The sequence below is a fragment of the Erpetoichthys calabaricus genome, chromosome 12, assembly GCF_900747795.2.
Source record: "Erpetoichthys calabaricus chromosome 12, fErpCal1.3, whole genome shotgun sequence".
Classification (NCBI taxonomy): Eukaryota; Metazoa; Chordata; class Cladistia; order Polypteriformes; family Polypteridae; genus Erpetoichthys; species Erpetoichthys calabaricus.
The window spans coordinates 147,730,219-147,749,516 of NC_041405.2; the positions used below are offsets into that span (position 1 = coordinate 147,730,219).

The 19,298-nt window shown below is 42.7% G+C and overlaps 1 protein-coding gene across 11 annotated transcripts in view; it reads left to right on the top strand.

Annotated features, from left to right (window-relative positions):
- Window positions 1–15,718: 15,718 nt before the first annotated feature.
- Window positions 15,719–19,298, top strand: part of eps15l1a (epidermal growth factor receptor pathway substrate 15-like 1a) — a 278,411-nt gene continuing 274,831 nt past the window's right edge. For all 11 annotated transcript variants that reach the window (XM_051934981.1, XM_051934982.1, XM_051934983.1 and 8 more), the window contains exon 1: window positions 15,719–15,788. In XM_051934981.1, the coding sequence (XP_051790941.1) occupies window positions 15,762–15,788 (27 nt within the window). In that variant the 5' untranslated portion in view covers window positions 15,719–15,761. The remainder of the gene's footprint in view (window positions 15,789–19,298) is intronic.

The window sequence follows — 19,298 nt, forward strand, 5'->3', positions numbered from 1 at the left end:
ATGCTTGAATGAATGCAACGTTAACTAAAAAAAATATGGCTGAGTGTGCAATAAAGCTGGCTAGCTGTATAGATTCAAGGAATGATGGGAGGGACACTCACAGGATTGTGTTTAATTGATGTGGTGGTGGCGGGGGGCAGCAGAGCAGGGAATAAAAGTACACTTTATCTATGGGAAATAGTTATAATAATTAAAAAAGACACCGTCACTGCAAATGTCTGTATATACGTTTCTCTGGACCCCTGTGACGCCCCCAGTAAAGAAAAGCTATCTGGTGCTGTTGCTGAGTGAAAAAAGCAAAAAAAAAAATATATATATATAGCATTCAGAATTTTTCCAGTGTGGTATCCTGATTTTTTTTTCACTTTTGGTGGGGTGTTTGGCCATTTCATCCATTTACTTGTATGATGTTTCTGCTATTTTTTCATTTTCTGTTGTTTCCATCAACAGCTTCTGTAGGTTTGGCCTCCTGAAAGTTGTGTAACGATGGCACCTCTTAACAGCTCAGGGAGTGAGTGACAGCGGGAGGAATAGGAAAAAGAATGGAGGGGACCCCCTTAAGCTTCTTGCTCAGGGTGTCAGAGATTGGGTGAGTAGAGCTGCTGCCCCTCCACATTTGAATGGAGACAGTGGAGGTGATTCGGGGCATCTGATTAGGTGTCCAATGAAGAGGAGACCTCCGGGCAAACCCAGGGCATGCAGGAGAAATGATACCTCTCAGTTGGCCTGGGAATTTCTTGGTATCCCCCTGGAGGAGTTGGGAGGAGGTGGCAGTGAAAGGGGACGTTTAAGTATATTTGTTTAGATTGTTACATCTTCAACCTGGACCAGATAAGCATCAGAAATAGGATGGATGAATGGATCTGTTTCACTGGAAAGCAGAAGGATGATTCTGATGTCAGGAGCTTTGCCAGCATTAGCAATGTACAGTGCATCCAGAAAGTATTCACAGCTCATCACTTTTTCCACATTTTGTTATCTCCGTCAGGTTGGATGGGAAGCGTCGGTGCACAACCATTTTAAGATCTCTCCAGAGATGTTCAATCAGATTCATGTCTGGGCTCTGGCTGGGCCACTCAAGGACATTCACAGAGTTGTCCTGAAGCCACTCCTTTGATATCTTGGCTGTGTGCTTAGGGTCGTTGTCCTGCTGAAAGATGAACCGTCGCCCCAGTCTGAGGTCAAGAGCGCTCTGGAGCAGGTTTTCATCCAGGATGTCTCTGTACACTGCTGCAGTCATCTTTCCCTTTATCCTGACTAGTCTCCCAGTTCCTGCCACCACCATGCTTCACTGTAGGGATGGTATTGGCCTGGTGATGAGCGGTGCCTGGTTTCCTCCAAACGTGACGCCTGGCATTCACACCAAAGAGTTCAATCTTTGTCTCATCAGACCAGAGAATTTTCTTTCTCATGGTCTGAGAGTCCTTCAGGTGCCTTTTGGCAAACTCCAGGCGGGCTGCCATGTGCCTTTTACTAAGGAGTGGCTTCCGTCTGGCCACTCTACCATACAGGCCTGATTGGTGGATTGCTGCAGAGATGGTTGACCTTCTGGAAGGTTCTCCTCTCTCCACAGGGGACCTCTGGAGCTCTGACAGAGTGACCATCGGGTTCTTGTTCACCTCCCTGACTAAGGCCCTTCTCCCCCGATCGCTCAGTTTAGATGGCCTTCCAGCTCTAGGAAGAGTCCTGGTGGTTTCGAACTTCTTCCACTTACGGACGATGGAGGCCACTGTGCTCAATGGGACCTTCAAAGCAGCAGAAATTTTTCTGTAACCTTCCCCAGATTTGTGCCTCAAGACAATCCTGTCTCGGAGGTCTACAGACAATTCCTTTGACTTCATGCTTGGTTTGTGCTCTGACATGAACCGTCAACTGTGGGACCTTATATAGACAGGTGTGTGCCTTTCCAAATCATGTCCAATCAACTGAATTTACTGCAGAAACATCTCAAGGATGATCAGGGGAAACAGGATGCACCTGAGCTCAATTTCGAGCTTCATGGCAAAGGCTGTGAATACTTATGTACATGTGCTTTCTCAATTTTTTTATTTTTAATAAATTTCCAAAAACCTCAAGTAAACTTTTTTCACGTTGTCATTATGGGGTGTTGTGTGTAGAATTCTGAGGAAAAAATGAATTTAATCCATTTTGGAATAAGGCTGTAACATAACAAAATGTGGAAAAAGTGATGCGCTGTGAATACTTTCTGGATGCACTGTAGCATGCAATCAATTGGAATTTAGGATAGTGCATTCTGTTACTCTAGTTCTGATAAACTGTCTTACTTTCAAATTCCCCTAGATGGCGCTAAAATGCGAGAAAGAAAAATCTTAGTACAGGTAGTCCCCAGGTTACGGACATCTGACCTACGACTTACGAACGAGGATGCAGCTGCGACGCATGCGCCTCAGTAACTGCCGCTTCAGCCTGGGGATGCTGCAAGCGGTGGCTGGAGAGTGGCGATTTCGCTGCTCGCACAGTGAAGTGTCCGTCGGGCGGCTCCCAGCGGCAAGCGGTGACCTGTGTTCCATAGTCACTGGGGCCACAGCTATCGCTCGTGTACAGGACGAAGGTTCGCTGCCCACCCATTACACCGCTGCAGCTACTGCTCCTGACTGGACGCAGGCTGGACGGAGCGGAGGGGGGCGTTTCACTGCCCGTCCAGCACACACAGCTGGGAATGCTGCAAGCGGTGATCCAGTTGTGGCTGAATGGGGCGGCGGGGGTAGCATTGTAGTGTGCGTCGGATGGCTACCTGTTGAACTGGGGTTGGGTGATTCACTACTCGCCTTTGGCCGCACTGTGTTCATTCTACAGCATACTGTAGTGGAGGTGACTGAGGTGGGCTGGTGATGAACCCCCCCTTGCCGCCCCCATTCATTCTCAATAGCAAGCCTGCTTGTACTGTTATGCACGTAGCAGGAAGCTGTCTCTTGTCAGTACATCAGACATGTTGATGACTGGTGCCATCCTGCTGTGATAACGTGTACAGTGCTGTGCAGAAGAGCTCATCTTAACCTTTTGTCTTTACCCTTCAACAATGTCTCTGAAACACAAATCTGATGCAAGTGCTGGTGATACAGTAAAGAAGAGAAAAACCATCACCATGGAAAATAAAGTAGAAATAATAAAAAGGTCTGAGAGAGGTGAAACTCCATCATTCATTGGCAGAGCACTTGGTTACAGTCGGTCAAAAATAGCATTTATTAAAATAATGTACCTGTTCCGACTTACATACAAATTCAACTTAAGTACAAAACCACAGTCCCTATCTCGTACATAACCTGGGGACTGCCTGTATTTGTTCTCAGTGTATTGCTGCTGTATTGTGAAGAAAAATATTGGCAACACTACACTTTATTGATTTTCATCCCATCACATCTCTATACGCATTTTAAAATCCGAGACAAATTTGACAACAGTCATGAAGAAAAGCCATCCTGTTTTAATTTATAGAACAAAACTAGATTTAAGCCAAAGAAATCCACACTGGAAGGCCTTGAAAACACAATCTGGGAATGGCACCCTTTCAATGGTAAGGCTTTTTATGGACGGTCTCCGTATTGGTCGTTGATCTGGTCCAAAAAGTGACGCCACCTTTCAGGAACATCTGCTTTTGGGCTTCTCTGTCTTAATTGCTTTCATTGGGCGTCTTTTCGGGACAGTGAGGGAAACAAAAAGAGAACAGACCATTGTCTACAGCGCCCCCTCTCATCCTGGTGGGGTATTGCTTAGCTCAGATGAGCCTGGAAGGCGATCCTCTGATTTGCATGTGTGACAACATGCATACGCTTCTGAGAAACACCCCAGTTTTTCAAATTTATATTAGAATTTAGGCAGTTCCAGTCCAGTGAATAACCTGAAATAATACAAAGGTAAGTGGTGAACTGCCAGGGATTAAAAAAAATGTTAGAATTCAAAAAACTGAACAATAGTCTAATTTTCATAGTTACACAAACTTTTCTTTTTCAGGGAACAAATAATGGGTTAAACAAATTGGATCTTTTCTGCAGCAATGTATGTGAAGCCTTTGATATTTGGCAGACAATTCCTGCAGATGTCCCAATTTTTGTCGATTACTTACAAGTGCTCTGCCTGTACAAAAGCAGTGTGTGAACAAGTTGAGCTGCCACATCCTCTGAAGCATAATTTAGACAATACTGCACTGTGCACTCACTGGCCACTTTATTAGGTACATCTTGCTACTCCCTGATTGGATCCCCTTTTGCCTTCAGAACTGCCGTAATTCTTCATGGCATAAATTCAACAAGGTGCTGGAAACGTTCCTCTGGGACTTTGGTCCATATTGACATGACAGCATCATGCAGTTGCTGCAGATTTGTGGATTGCACATCCATGATGTGAATCTCCCGTTCCACCACATTCCAAAGGTGTTCTACTGGATTGAGATCTGGGGACTGTGGAGGCCATTTGAGCCCACAGAGCTCCTTGTCATGTTTAAGAAACCAGTTTGAGATGATCGGAGCTTTGTGGCGTGTTATCCTGTTGGAAGTGGCCGTCAGAAGATGAGTACTCTGAGGTCATAAAGGGATGGACATGGTCAGCAACAATACTCAGGTAAGCTGTGGCATTTAAACGATGCCCAGTTGGTACTAAGGGACCCAAAGTGTGCCAAGAAAATATCCCCCACACCACCGGCCTGGACCATTGATACAACGCAGGATGGATCCCTGCTTTCATGTTGTTGATGTCAAATTCTGACCCTACCATCTGAATGTCGCAGCAGAAATAGAGACTCATCGTGCGCCCAAGTGAGTTGTAGCCTCAGTTGCCTGTTCTTAGCTGGCAGGAGTGTCACCCGGTGTGGTCTCCTGCTGATGTAGCCCACCTGCTTCAAGGTTTGACGTGTTGTATGTTCAGAGATGTTCTGCACTCCTTGGTTGTAATGAGTGCTTATTTGAGTTACTGTTGTCTTTCTATCCGCTCTAACCTTTCTGGCCACTCTCCTTTAACCTCTGGCATCAACCAGTCCCAGAGAACTGTCGCTTCCCTTATTCAGACCGTTCTCTGTAAACCCTAGAGATTGCTGTGCGTGAAAATCCCAGTAGATCAGCAGTTTCTGAAATACTCAGACCAGCCCGTATGGCACCAACACACATGCCATGTTCAAAGTCACTTCAGTCCCCTTCCTCATTTTGATGCTCAGTTTGAACTTCAGCAGGTGGTCTTGATGAGGTCTACAGGGCAAAATGCATTGAGTTGCTGCCATGTGATTGGCTGATTAGATATTTGCGTTAACAAGCAGTTGAACCTAATAAAGTGGCTGGTGAGTGTATATTACTATCATAAGGATGAGAATAAACGTTTGAACAGTTTTAGAATTTGTGTAGTTGAATGGATGAACTTTTATCGCATTGTATTGTGATTGACAGGCTGTGACCTTTGAAGACACGCCCACTCAGGGAACGTTCTATCAACAGGAATCAACAATAAAGCCAACAAAATGACGGTGACAAAACTGCACAAATCAGAATTAAAACCTTAAATTTTGAAATTAAATGAACCCACTGAATACCTTAGAGCAGAGTTTCTTAAACTATGCGTCACGTGATTTCTGAACTTGGGTCACTCCGAGTCGTTTTCTATTTCTGAATGAGAAAAGGGTACAAACGGTTTGCAGAATGCCTTGTGACAGGTTGCTGCGGGCAGGCTGAATAGACCACCTCCTAAACCCCCCCCCCCCCCCCCAAAAGATGTCGATTGTCTGTGATTCTCCAAGGGGGTAGGACAATGATGGGTTGGGATACTCCAAAGGTGTTGGATCCCCTTGATGCTTTAAGCGATTGTGGGTCAGAAAGACACAAAAAATGGCAAAATTGGGTCTCTTGCCCTTATTAGTGTTTTTGAGACCCAGTCTAGGAGAGCCGTCAGATTAGAGGGAGAGGTGATTTGAACCTCATGTCAAATGTGTGTTTCTTTCTGGTTGCTGGAGTTAAGAAGAAAGATTTTATGTAGCTGACTGGAATTTGGCTTTCTACGCATCGTATCAAGGACAATCAAGTCAGAGGCATGAGGCGCAAAACAGGTTTTTTATTTCTCTTTCCAGAAACAAAAGGAAAAAAAAAGAACAGGGCGTCACACAAAGAGCTTCTCCCCCATGCCCCCAACAGCATCCATCGTGCTTGGGCTTCTTTAATACCACAATTAACACATCTCTCTCTATATAATCCAACGGTCTGTCTGTCTGCTACCTCATGGATTTAGATCGAATTTTTTTCTATAATTTGCTTGAACATTCCGGTTGATTTTGCGACTTCTCTCATTGCGCTATGTATCATAGTTCACTTGCAGGAACGACATACTCATGCTAATCTGAGACAGGCTGTGGGCCGAGGGGCCTGTGAAGCGTGACGTCAGGAGTGGGGAGCTGGACAAGGCCCTCCTCTTTCACATGCCAGCCTCCGTTCAAGTTGATGTACCTCTCGACACCTTGCCTTCACTTATCTAGCGATACTCGTCAGAGCCGAACACGATCAGATATACAGTGCCAATGTTTGACATTGAAGCCCACCTACCTTCCGCTTGGCCAGACATTTTTTTTAAATTGTTATTTAAAGTTTGTCCTGTTTCACTACTATGTGGGCAGAGCCACAGAGGACTGCTAGTTACATATACAACTATTTAAAAAATATTATTCAGATTTTCCAGAGAAAACTATTTACAATTTACATAGCTATACACAATCCACATTACTAACCGAGAATGATAAACCGGATGGACGCAGGGACATCCGGCAATGGGCCGTGGACGCAAAAGACGTACTGCGCAGGCGCCCCACAAATCCGGTGCAAGCAACAGGAACCGGATGGAATGCAACCTAAAATAAGAAATGAGGCACCGCGCACAGAAAAAAGGAGTCAGACGCCGGCGCTGTGCACGAAACCCATTGCACACGAAACGGGACACACACAAAGAGGAGGATTCAACAAGCCCCTACCACACAAAAAAAAAGAAGCCGCGAGCACCACACAAAACCCATTGGACACAAAACGGGACAGACTACAGACATAGCACACGAATGTACACAAAAACGACGATTCAGACCCACGACCACACTAACATAAATAACAAATGACACACAAAGCCCCATTTCTAAATGAACCGTCCCTATTAAACATACGTCATCTCAACACGTTCACAATATGCAGCATAGGTAGATCTCATTACAATGAGGCACTATTAACCGTTCAACCGCAGAAAAGGCTCCATATTAACAGTGAGTGCGATCCTCCTTATTACTTATCCATATTTCTCACGCTGAAGAACAAACAAGTCATGAATTCACGATCACGGGTACAACATGAACGTAGACGCATGCAGCGCGCGTCTCACAGTGCTGCATCGAAACAGGCACGGGTTCAAAACGAAACACCTCCCGTCTCAGACATACAGAAACGACAGCGAAGGGACAAAATAAATAAACGCAGACGTCTACACTGCGCATCTGGAATGCCGGAAAACAAGCAGGCAAGGCTCCAAAAAGAGAAAGCTCAACTGACCTACATACAAAAACGGGCAAGGCTCAATACAAACAATGCACGCCGTAAACTACAACGGGCTTCTCACACAGCACAGGCAAATCGATTACAGCTCCAAAACAACACGTCCCAAATACTGGACATACAGTGGTGTGAAAAACTATTTGCCCCCTTCCTGATTTCTTATTCTTTTGCATGTTTGTCACACAAAATGTTTCTGATCATCAAACACATTTAACCATTAGTCAAATATAACACAAGTAAACACAAAATGCAGTTTGTAAATGGTGGTTTTTATTATTTAGGGAGAAAAAAAATCCAAACCTACATGGCCCTGTGTGAAAAAGTAATTGCCCCCTTGTTAAAAAATAACCTAACTGTGGTGTATCACACCTGAGTTCAATTTCCGTAGCCACCCCCAGGCCTGATTACTGCCACACCTGTTTCAATCAAGAAATCACTTAAATAGGAGCTGCCTGACACAGAGAAGTAGACCAAAAGCACCTCAAAAGCTAGACATCATGCCAAGATCCAAAGAAATTCAGGAACAAATGAGAACAGAAGTAATTGAGATCTATCAGTCTGGTAAAGGTTATAAAGCCATTTCTAAAGGTTTGGGACTCCAGCGAACCACAGCGAGAGCCATTATCCACAAATGGCAAAAACATGGAACAGTGGTGAACCTTCCCAGGAGTGGCCGGCCGACCAAAATTACCCCAAGAGCGCAGAGACGACTCATCCGAGAGGTCACAAAAGACCCCAGGACAACGTCTAAAGAACTGCAGGCCTCACTTGCCTCAATTAAGGTCAGTGTTCACGACTCCACCATAAGAAAGAGACTGGGCAAAAACGGCCTGCATGGCAGATTTCCAAGACGCAAACCACTGTTAAGCAAAAAGAACATTAGGGCTCGTCTCAATTTTGCTAAGAAACATCTCAATGATTGCCAAGACTTTTGGGAAAATACCTTGTGGACTGATGAGTCAAAAGTTGAACTTTTTGGAAGGCAAATGTCCCGTTACATCTGGCGTAAAAGGAACACAGCATTTCAGAAAAAGAACATCATAGCAACAGTAAAATATGGTGGTGGTAGTGTGATGGTCTGGGGTTGTTTTGCTGCTTCAGGACCTGGAAGGCTTGCTGTGATAGATGGAACCATGAATTCTACTGTCTACCAAAAAATCCTGAAGGAGAATGTCCGGCCATCTGTTCGTCAACTCAAGCTGAAGCGATCTTGGGTGCTGCAACAGGACAATGACCCAAAACACACCAGCAAATCCACCTCTGAATGGCTGAAGAAAAACAAAATGAAGACTTTGGAGTGGCCTAGTCAAAGTCCTGACCTGAATCCAATTGAGATGCTATGGCATGACCTTAAAAAGGCGGTTCATGCTAGAAAACCCTCAAATAAAGCTGAATTACAACAATTTTGCAAAGATGAGTGGGCAAAAATTCCTCCAGAGCGCTGTAAAAGACTCATTGCAAGTTATCGCAAACGCTTGATTGCAGTTATTGCTGCTAAGGGTGGCCCAACCAGTTATTAGGTTCAGGGGGCAATTACTTTTTCACAAAGGGCCATGTAGGTTTGGATTTTTTTTTTCTCCCTAAATAATAAAAACCACCATTTACAAACTGCATTTTGTGTTTACTTGTGTTATATTTGACTAATGGTTAAATGTGTTTGATGATCAGAAACATTTTGTGTGACAAACATGCAAAAGTATAAGAAATCAGGAAGGGGGCAAATAGTTTTTCACACCACTGTACAACGACGCGCCTCTCAAACGGCACAAGCAAAACATACAGGTCACGGACATCAACGACAGACACCTGCTAAACGTTTACGCCAGTTAGCTGACAACACGTTCAATAATGAGTCCACTATTCAGGAAAATTCATTGGGATTAATGAATGTCATTTGCAATCATTGTCATTCACTTAACTTCCCTGAAGAAACAACTGACAATACAAGTAATGAATTTACACGTTGTTGTCAAAAGGCTCAAATTTGACTGCCTCCTTTACATTCATATCCTGAATATCTACAGAAGCTTCTAACTAACGATGTACCTGAAAGTAAAAACTTTATGAACTGCATTAGATCGTACAAATCGCTATCCACTATGAACATGAACAGTAGCAATGCACGTGACATCCGTCTTGCAAAACTGTTAATTATTGATGAATGTACGATGGCATCCAGTCACTTACTCAACACCATTCATAAACTTCTACAAACATTGATGAATAATAATATTCCCTTTCGATGAAAAGTACTTTTATTAGTAGGAGATTTTAGACAGTGCTTAGCTATTGTTCCACATGCCATGCGCTCAGCTATTGTTCAGCCCACCTTAAAATACGCAGACAATTGGCATTGCTTTCAAAAGATACAGTTAGTACAAAACATGCGATGTCCACATCCAGATCATAACAATTGGTTATTACAACTGGGAGATGGCACACTCACCAATACAGATAGACTTCACCCAGATATTATTACAATTCCTCAAGCCTTTATCTGCGACGACTTAGTTACAGACAGATTTGGAACAGCAATCTCATTAGACCAAATGCCCCTTTTAACACAACGCACTATATTATGTCCAAAAAATATTAATGTGGAAAACATTAATACCCAAGTCATTCCATTACTTCCTGGAGAGACACAACTCTTTCTAAGCTCTGACAAACTTGACTCTGATCACGACAATAACCATCTTCATTGACCTTACAAGTTCTGAGCTGGAATTACCTTTTACACTTAAACGGCGTTTACAAAGAAATTTTCCAATAAACCTTTACACTGTGCCACACACTTTATTGTTTGCTTTCTATATGCATCATCTACACCTTCACACTATTCTACATCTCATTCATACATCACGCTCTTTGTCATTTCCCAACACCAGGGGTTGGCGAGCAAAGCGGGCAGGGGGCGGAGCCCCCTAGTAAAAAATATTCTAACTTCCATCCATCCATTTTCCAACCCGCTGAATCTGAACACAGGGTCACGGGGGTCTGCTGGAGCCAATCCCAGCCAACACAGGGCACAAGGCAGGAACCAATCCCGGGCAGGGTGCCAACCCACCACAGGACACACAAAAACACACCCACACACTAAGCCAATTTAGAATCGCCAATCCACCTAACCTGCATGTCTTTGGACTGTGGGAGGAAACCGGAGTGCCCGGAGGAAACCCACGCAGACACAGGGAGAACATGCAAACTCCACGCAGGGAGGATATTCTAACTTTATAATCTTATATATTCTTAACGAAAAAAAATAAGTAGCATACCTTTCCAGAAACAAAAGGAAAAAAAAAAGAACAGGGCGTCACACAAACAGCTTCTCCCCTATGCCTATTGAAGAACAAATCAACTACAAATTATTGTAGATAGATAGATAGATAGATAGATAGATAGATAGATAGATAGATAGATAGATAGATAGATAGATAGATAGATAGACACTTTATTAATTCCCAAGTGGAAATTCACATACTCCAGTAGCATCATACTGATAAAAACAATATTAATTAAAGAGTGATAAAAACACAGTGCAAGTTAAAAAGTGCAAGGTGGAGAGTGCGAGGCAGGTATAACAGACAATAACTTTGTATAATGTTAACGTTTACCCCCCCAGGGTGGAATTGAAGAGTCGCATAGTGTGGGGGAGGAACGATCTCCTCAGTCTGTCAGTGGAACAGGATGGTGACAGCAGTGGGGAGGGTGCTGGGCCGTCCTCACTCATGCGCCAGCCTCAGGGAGTACCTAACCTCCACTTAGCGTATGAGAGAACTACTTCACGGATTTAGATGTGGTTGTTTTTCTATAATTTGCTTGAACATTCTGGTTGATTCTGCGAATTCTCTCATTGCGTTATGTATCATAGTTCTCTTGCGGTACCGATTTATTTGTGCAAATCCAAGAGAGACACAGCGGGGCCCTCTTCACTCACTCACGCTCCAGCCTCAGGGAGTACCTTACCTCCACTTAGTTAGCGAACGAGAGAACTACTTCACGAATTTTAATCTGGTTTTTTTTTTCTTCTAGAATTTGCTTGAACATTCCGGTTGATTTTGCGACTTCTCTCATTGCGCTAAGAATCAGAGTTCGCTTGTGGAACCGATTTATTCATGCAAACCCGAGAGAGACGCAGCAGGCAGAGGTTTGGGTGCGGGGTCCTCCTCACTCATGCGCCAGCCTCAGGGAGTACCTTAGCTAGCGTACGAGAGAACTACTTCATGGATTTAGATCTGTTTTTTTTTTTCTATAATTTGCTTGAACATTCCGGTTGATTTTGTGAATTCTCTCATTGCGTTATGTATCATAGTTCTCTTGCGGTACTGATTTATTTGTGCACATCCGAGAGACACGCAGCGGGGCCCTCTTCACTCACTCACGCTCCAGTCCTCAGGGAGTACCTAACCTCTGCTTAGCTAGCGAATGCGAGAACTACTTAATGGATTTAGATCTGTTTTTTTTTTTTCTAGAATTTTCTTGAACATTCCGGTTGATTTTGCAACTTCTCTCATTGCGCTATGTATCATAGTTCTCTTGCGGTACCGATTTGTGTGTGTGAGGCCGAGAGACACGCAGCGGGGTCCTTCTCACTTATAACTTTGTGTAATGGGCAATGGATGAGTGAAAATAACAATAACTTCATGTGCTGAGAGAGAATACTGTAGTTTGGAGATAACAATAGTTAAGTATTTTGGTTTGCAGTGCACATTGGCGATTGCCTGATCGAAGCACTTCCAGGTCACAGGGAAGTCCATTATCACAGTAGGGAGCTTGTTTCCCTGCAACGCCCTCTCGTGTTACCCAGTGACCACCCTGCTGGGCTACATTTCCTGGCATGTCCTGCTGGCTACCCACTGGGCGTGGATCACCGGGACTGCTGCCATCTAGCATGCTGGAGGAATAAAAACTCCCCAGCTATAGCTCTTCTTTTACAGGGGCTGTCTGTCCATCTCTTCCTTCCGGGTCTGCTTCCTGTTTCCTTCCTAGCCCATCCAACCCACTTGGCATCCACACTTTAATAAGTTTGAAATCACCCAGGAATTTTCATTTATTTGATAGAAATTGGCACTTTTTAATCAAGGTACCCTTTAATTTTAAAATACAGCCAAGACATTACTGATGTTGCAAGCAGCCATAATACAGCGCCCTCCATAATGTTTGGGACAAAGACCCATTTTTCCTCGATTTGCCCCTCAGCTGCACAGTTTAAAATTACCAGTCAAACAATTCAGACGTCGTGATTAAAGTGCACATTGCAGACTTGCATTGAAGGGGATTTGCTGATATTTTGGTCACACCGTGTAGAAATGACAACACTTTTTTTACACGGCCCACCATTTCAAGACACCACAATGTTTGGGACACAGCAATGGCAGGTCTATTAAAGTTGTCATATTTAGGACTTTGTCACACGACAAAGTCTGAGATTCATCAACATCACCGGGTGCTAAGTGTCTTCTCTGGTGATGCTCTACCAAGCCTCTTATGCAGCCATCTGCAGCTTCTGCTTATTTCTGGGGCTTGTCCCATTACATTTTCTCTTCTGCAGAGCTTATTCATACTAGCTACAGACAATCAAATAAATTAAAAAATGACATATCTTGCCCCACATGGCCCTCAGTGTTTCTGCAACACCTTTTCCTCGGGGGTCTCAGTGTCTCTTGTCTGGTACTTCCACTCTCAATCACATTTCCATAAAGCCTGCTTCTCAGACTCTGTCATTTCGAGGCGCCTTGCTAACCTCCTGTCTGCCTTTTGACTACCACCATGGGTAGACAGGCTCCTATTAACCACTGGTAAAACACCATTCATTTTTTTGCAAATGCTTCCCGTGTTTGAAGGTGACTCGGGTTGTGCCTCATTAGTATTTAGTGACCGAATGTCGCTTAGTATGTTATTCAATTTGTTGTCATTGAAAAGCTCAATTTTAACTCCTTTTCCATTAAAAAAAGTTGTCACCATCAGGAATTGAACTTTGCACCCCTAACACAATGTGTCATTATGCCTACCACTGAGATACCAAAGCCAACCTGACTAATCAGTTTGCTTGGAGGGACCGGGGGCACACACAAACAGACATTTGCATTTTATTACATAGATCATGCTGTATGTCCTTCAAAGCACTCCCTGGGCTCACATGTCTGATTATATGTTGTCAAAGATGAGACAAAGAGCCACATAAAGGTTTGGGGCGGCCACTCATATCATTGTTTCCGGCTGAAAATTTATTGAAGTTAGTGTACATTTAAGTCCAAAACAGAACTGTCTTGATGACGCAAAGATGGTGGATTTAAGGGGAAGTAGAGGAAGTGGCGTCATTGGGGCTGGAACCGGAAGTGATGTCATCAGAACCAGGTGGGATTTCCTGTAACCAGTCTGCAGTGGAAAGAGAGAAAGGATCAGCACACTCCGCCAACCCCTGGTCTGGTGTGGAATTAGATAGATAGATAGATAGATAGATAGATAGATAGATAGATAGATAGATAGATAGATAGATAGATAGATAGATATGAAAGGCACTATATGATAGATAGATAGATAGATAGATAGATAGATACTTTATTACCTTCATTCAGGCCCTTTAGCTGCCTCCCATGTGCACGTGTGTGCCAATATACAGTATATATATAGTATTTATATATTTACATGCATGTTTATATATAATGTGTGCATTTTTGTGTTTTCCAGATACATTTTTTTATAGTTTTAACTACACAACATTTGAAATTGTGTGCTGTGCTTAGGGCTTGTAAATATAAGAGTGGCATAGAAAAGTCAACTAAACACGAGCGTAAACCAGAGCACAGTAACACTATGCAAGTCATCTAAATAAATAAACACACCCATTCTTTTGTATTGTTAACATTTTAAAATACTGCACCATTTCTATTTTATAAATATTCAAGGCAATGAAAAATAAGACAATTCCATTTCACAAGTATGGCTTGATAGAGTTAACTGTAAAGGTAGGTGTACATATCCCTGTAACTAACTGTTAATAAATTACAAGAAGTACATTTACATCACTATTGAGTATAGTATGATTAAATAAATCCTAACACTGTCATTGAAGTAAATAAATATAAATTGTCCCTAATGTGTTCTTACAAGTGTTTGTCCTGGAGCTGTTCCTGCCATGTGCTCAGTGATTGCTGGGACAGGCTCCAGCTACCCTGAGACCTTGTCTTGGATAAACAGCTTAGGAAGATGGATGAATGGATTAGATAGAAAAGAAAGAGTATATGATATGATAGATAAGAAAGACAATGATAGATAGATAGATAGATAGATAGATAGATAGATAGATAGATAGATAGATAGATAGATAGATACTGCGGTGGGCTGGCACCCTGCCCGGGGATTTGTTCCTGCCTTGCGCCCTGTGCTGGCTGGGATTGGCTCCAGCAGACCCCCGTGACTCTGTGTTAGAATATAGCGGGTTGGATAGATAGATAGATAGATAGATAGATAGATAGTGATAGGACGTGGTGTTAAATTTATATTAATACAGAGTGAAGAGAAAGGGTTCCTTGCGGTGCTCCAGTGCTGCTCACAGTCTGTAAGCCACAGTAACTGCGGTCTGCCCGACAGATAGTCCGTTATCAGGACTCTGTACTCTCATCCACCGGCATATACCGAAGCTTACCCCTTAACAGGAGTGGCTGGATGATACTGAAAGCACAGGAGAAATACATAATAATAATCCGCACAGGTCCGTCAATATATGTACAAATTCCATTCGATTCCAATATTTCTGGGCCGTGAGGAGGCAGCGCTAACCAGTATGCCAATTTCAGTTTAAGCACTTTTATGATGCGTCAACAAAAAAACAAAAATGACTCCAAATGGAGGAAAAACATATGTGTCAAAAGGTCGAACTTTATTAATGGTGTAATCTGCATACCAGTACAGCTTTAAAAGTATGTTAAGAACCTACAGTACTTTTAAAAACGAGAATGACGCCCTAAAACGAGTTGCGCAACATAGCTCGCAAATGATTCGTTGTCTCAAGACGACCCTCACGTCTATTGGCTGTTTAGGAAATTATTGACTGGTAACACCTCCCACGTTCCAAAGTGTTCTGTTCCGCAGAACAGACCAGTTTATTTGGAGATTCTCGCGCGATTTTCTTGTTGGCGCGTGCCCGCCTATCCTCCCTCCCTCTCTCTCTCTCTCTCTCTCCTCCTTGCTTTCTCCGCCCCTACACGGCAGCGCGCTCCCGCGGCGTCAGGGAAGATGGCGGCGCTCACCAGTCTTGCTCAGGTAGGAACCGCTGTCTACCGGGAGAGGTGTAGTGATAAGCAACGTGAGCCATCACTTCTGGTCACCCTGAGTGGACAGGAAGGGTTGGGGGCTCCAGGTTAAGCGGATGCAGTAATTACCAGAAAAATCTCTTCACACCGCGGAGTGAGTGAGTGACGGGGCCTAGAGTGCAAAAGCAAAATAAAGAGGTGACGACGGAGGCCGGGCGGGCGGAGCAGCGCAGGAATGTGGGGTGCTTGACAGTGACTGATAGGGAAGGAGGCGCCTGCAGAGTATTCCGTGGGTGTTTTTTTGGGATGTGTTTAAAGTATTAGGTTGTTTGAATAGCCGACAGATTATGGGATGCCAGGAATGGGGGTGAGGTGGGCTTTACGGTAATGTATGATTCTCGAAGAGCGAGAGAAGGGCGTGCGAAGTGCCATGAAGAGGAAGGACCACCGTAAGGCGACAGGCTGTAGGTTAGGGTACACAACGGTGGGGTGGACTACCCTTACGTAGCAAAGTGCTGTGAGTTGTAGATCACGTACTAAAATTCTCCACCTTTTTTTAAACTTTATGACACAGTTTTATCAGTACACAGTCCGGTCCGAGCGTTATGTGATATTGACAGTTGTGATTTTACTTAGTCTGAAAGTAATTAAAAACGAACAATGAAACAAAATATTTTAGGTGCATTGAGGAATGTTACAACGTTCGGAAGTGACAAAGTGTAGTCTTTTAGAGGATCGTTTGAACTTATCCATTTTCTGTCAGTTCTTAACCCATGTAACGAATACTCCAAACGTTCTCCCTCGGTCACTTTGCATTTGTTTTTTGTCCTTTTGACAGCTGTCAGTGTAGTTCATTCCGATCGGTCATCTCATTGACAACACCCCGCATCTTGTGAATGTAAATGACAAGATCAGCTGGGCCACTGTGGATTCTGCACCCTCTAGTGTGCAGTAATACTCTTTACCTGCCCTCTCTGACGTGTCTGTCAGAGGACTCGCCCATAGGTGTCATCCACTGTTTTTATTATTATTGTGTTCCGAAGAATTCCTTATAAACGCTTTGAAAACACTTCAGTTTTTTTTTTGTCTGGCACCACATGACTCACCTATCTGAGAAGACCCCACAATTTGTATGCTGTATAGTTATACAAGATGTCAAGCTTCTAGGGGCTCCCTCGTTTATGGACAGTTAAACCATATATTGTGCAGGAAAATGACATCCTTATTATAAAGAGCGAACGAATAGCAAAAATGATTAGAAGGACTTGAAGTTGTGTATGCCACCTCGGCTGACAGGAGGGGGTCAAAGTTGCTCCTTTTCTCAAAACTTCAAAATAAAAAAAGGGGATTGACAATATGAGAATAGGCACGTGGAGTGTCATTTTATGCTGTTTTAAGTTTGCTGATCACGATTATGATCATATTTTTGATTCTTCATTGGTGGCCCTAGCCCTCTAAGTGCCACTCCCAGAAGGTTAAAAATGACAAATTTCAAACTTAAGCATGTGAAGTATCATTTTAGATTATTTTAAAGTCATTGATTATGAATATGATGTTATTTTTGATCGTTTCCTAGGGACCTACAGTATATCAGAGGGTTAAAAATGACAAATTTCTGTTACAATCAAGAATATTTAGATTTTAAACATTCACATTGAAGCACATATTGTAATATTTCAAGTATGTTGACACCAGCTATTCTTGTTTATTATGTACTTCTACCTCATGAAGTAAACCATTACATTTCGTATAAACACCCTGAATTAGGACGGCTTATGCTAATTCAGACTTTTTTGTTTCTACTTTTCTATTTGCTGTGTACTTTATTTTACACGTTACAGATTTACAGATAACCTGATGGGGCCAATTCACTTGAAACTAACCATTCCAAGTAGCCATCTCTGATTTACTTCAAACTTTATGAAAATAATGTTGTTCAGCTCAAAAGCTGGTGTGCCAAATTTTAGGCATTTGTCTTCAATAGTTTGTGAGAAATTGAGGCTTTAAAGCAGGGGTGTCGAACTCCGGGCCTGGAGGGCCGCAGTGGCTGCAGGTTTTCATTCTAACCCTTTTCCTAATCAGTGACGAGTTTTCACTGCTAATTAACTCTTTTTCCCTTCATTTCAATCACCCTGTTTTTAAGGATTCAGTCCTACTGAATTGATTAGTTTCTTCATTAAATGGCAGCCAAACAGAAATGAGACGTGAAACGAGCCAACAGATGACCAGCTATTTTAAACTCCAACCAATTTCACTCCAACCAGTCCCTTAATGAGAAACTGATTCTTGCTGGTAATTAAACCCGTTATTTAATTCAGTGGCTTGTTGCTGCTCTCATTCTGCCACAGCAGATATTTCCAAATTTGTTGATTTTTTATGTTTTTTCTAAGAACACCATCAAAATATTTTGATGACCTGAGAGACCAACCTTACTGAGACCTTCACCTTTCTTTATTTTCAGATATTGTGTGATGGGCACGGGTGAGCTGGTCATAACGTAGCTTGTTTGTCTCATTATTGTTTGGCTACTAATTAAGGAAAAAGAGACAACTAAGGGGCCTGAGTCAAGTTAATTAAAACTAAAGCAAAAGAAGTTAATTAGCAGTAAAACTGCTCACTAATGAAGAAGATGGTTAGAATGAAAACATGCAGCCACTGCGGCCCTTGAGGACCGGAGTTTGACACCTGTGCTTTAAAGGGAGTGTTTTACAGTAAAAATGAGTGCTGCTAAAAAATGACAATGTTCTGTCAGTCATAACTTTTCAAGTGTTAATGTTAGATCCATGAAATTTCCAGAGATTGTTCTTTAGTATTTGGTGAATTGAACATCTAAATATTTGTTCCAAAGTGGCATATTAGCCAATTTCTGACTTGCTGAAAATAGTACTTAAAAAATTTTCTTTAGTGCTGTAGAGCAGTGGTCTCACACTCCAGTCCTGGGGGGGCTGCAGTGGCTGCAGGTTTTCATTCTGACCCTTTTCTTAATTGGTGACCAGTTTTTTCTGCTAATTAACTCCTTTTCCTTTCATTTTAATTGACTTGTTTCTTAGGATTTGTTGCTCTGAATTGCTTCATTTCTTTCCTTAAATGGCACCCAAAGATAAATGAAATGTGAAGTGAGTGAGCCAACAGAAGACCAACTAAGTCAGGGCCTCAAACTCCAAAAATTTAACTTGTACCAGTTGCTTAATTAGCTGTTGATTCTTGTTAATTAAAGCCATTCTGTAATTCCATGGCTTGTTGCTGCTCTCATTGTGCAATAGCAGACATTTCCAAAATTGTTGATCTTCTCTTTTCTAAGACCTCTGTTAAAATGTTTTGTGGACCAGAATTCCTGAAACCTTCACCTTTGTTTATTTTCAGATATTGTATGATGGTCACAGTGTACTGGTCACGTTTTGGCTCATTTTGTATCACATTATTGTTTAGCTGCTAATTAAGGAAAACGAAACAATTAAGGGGTCTGAGTCTTCAAGAGCAAGTCAATTAAAATGAATTCAAAAGACGTTAATTAATTAAG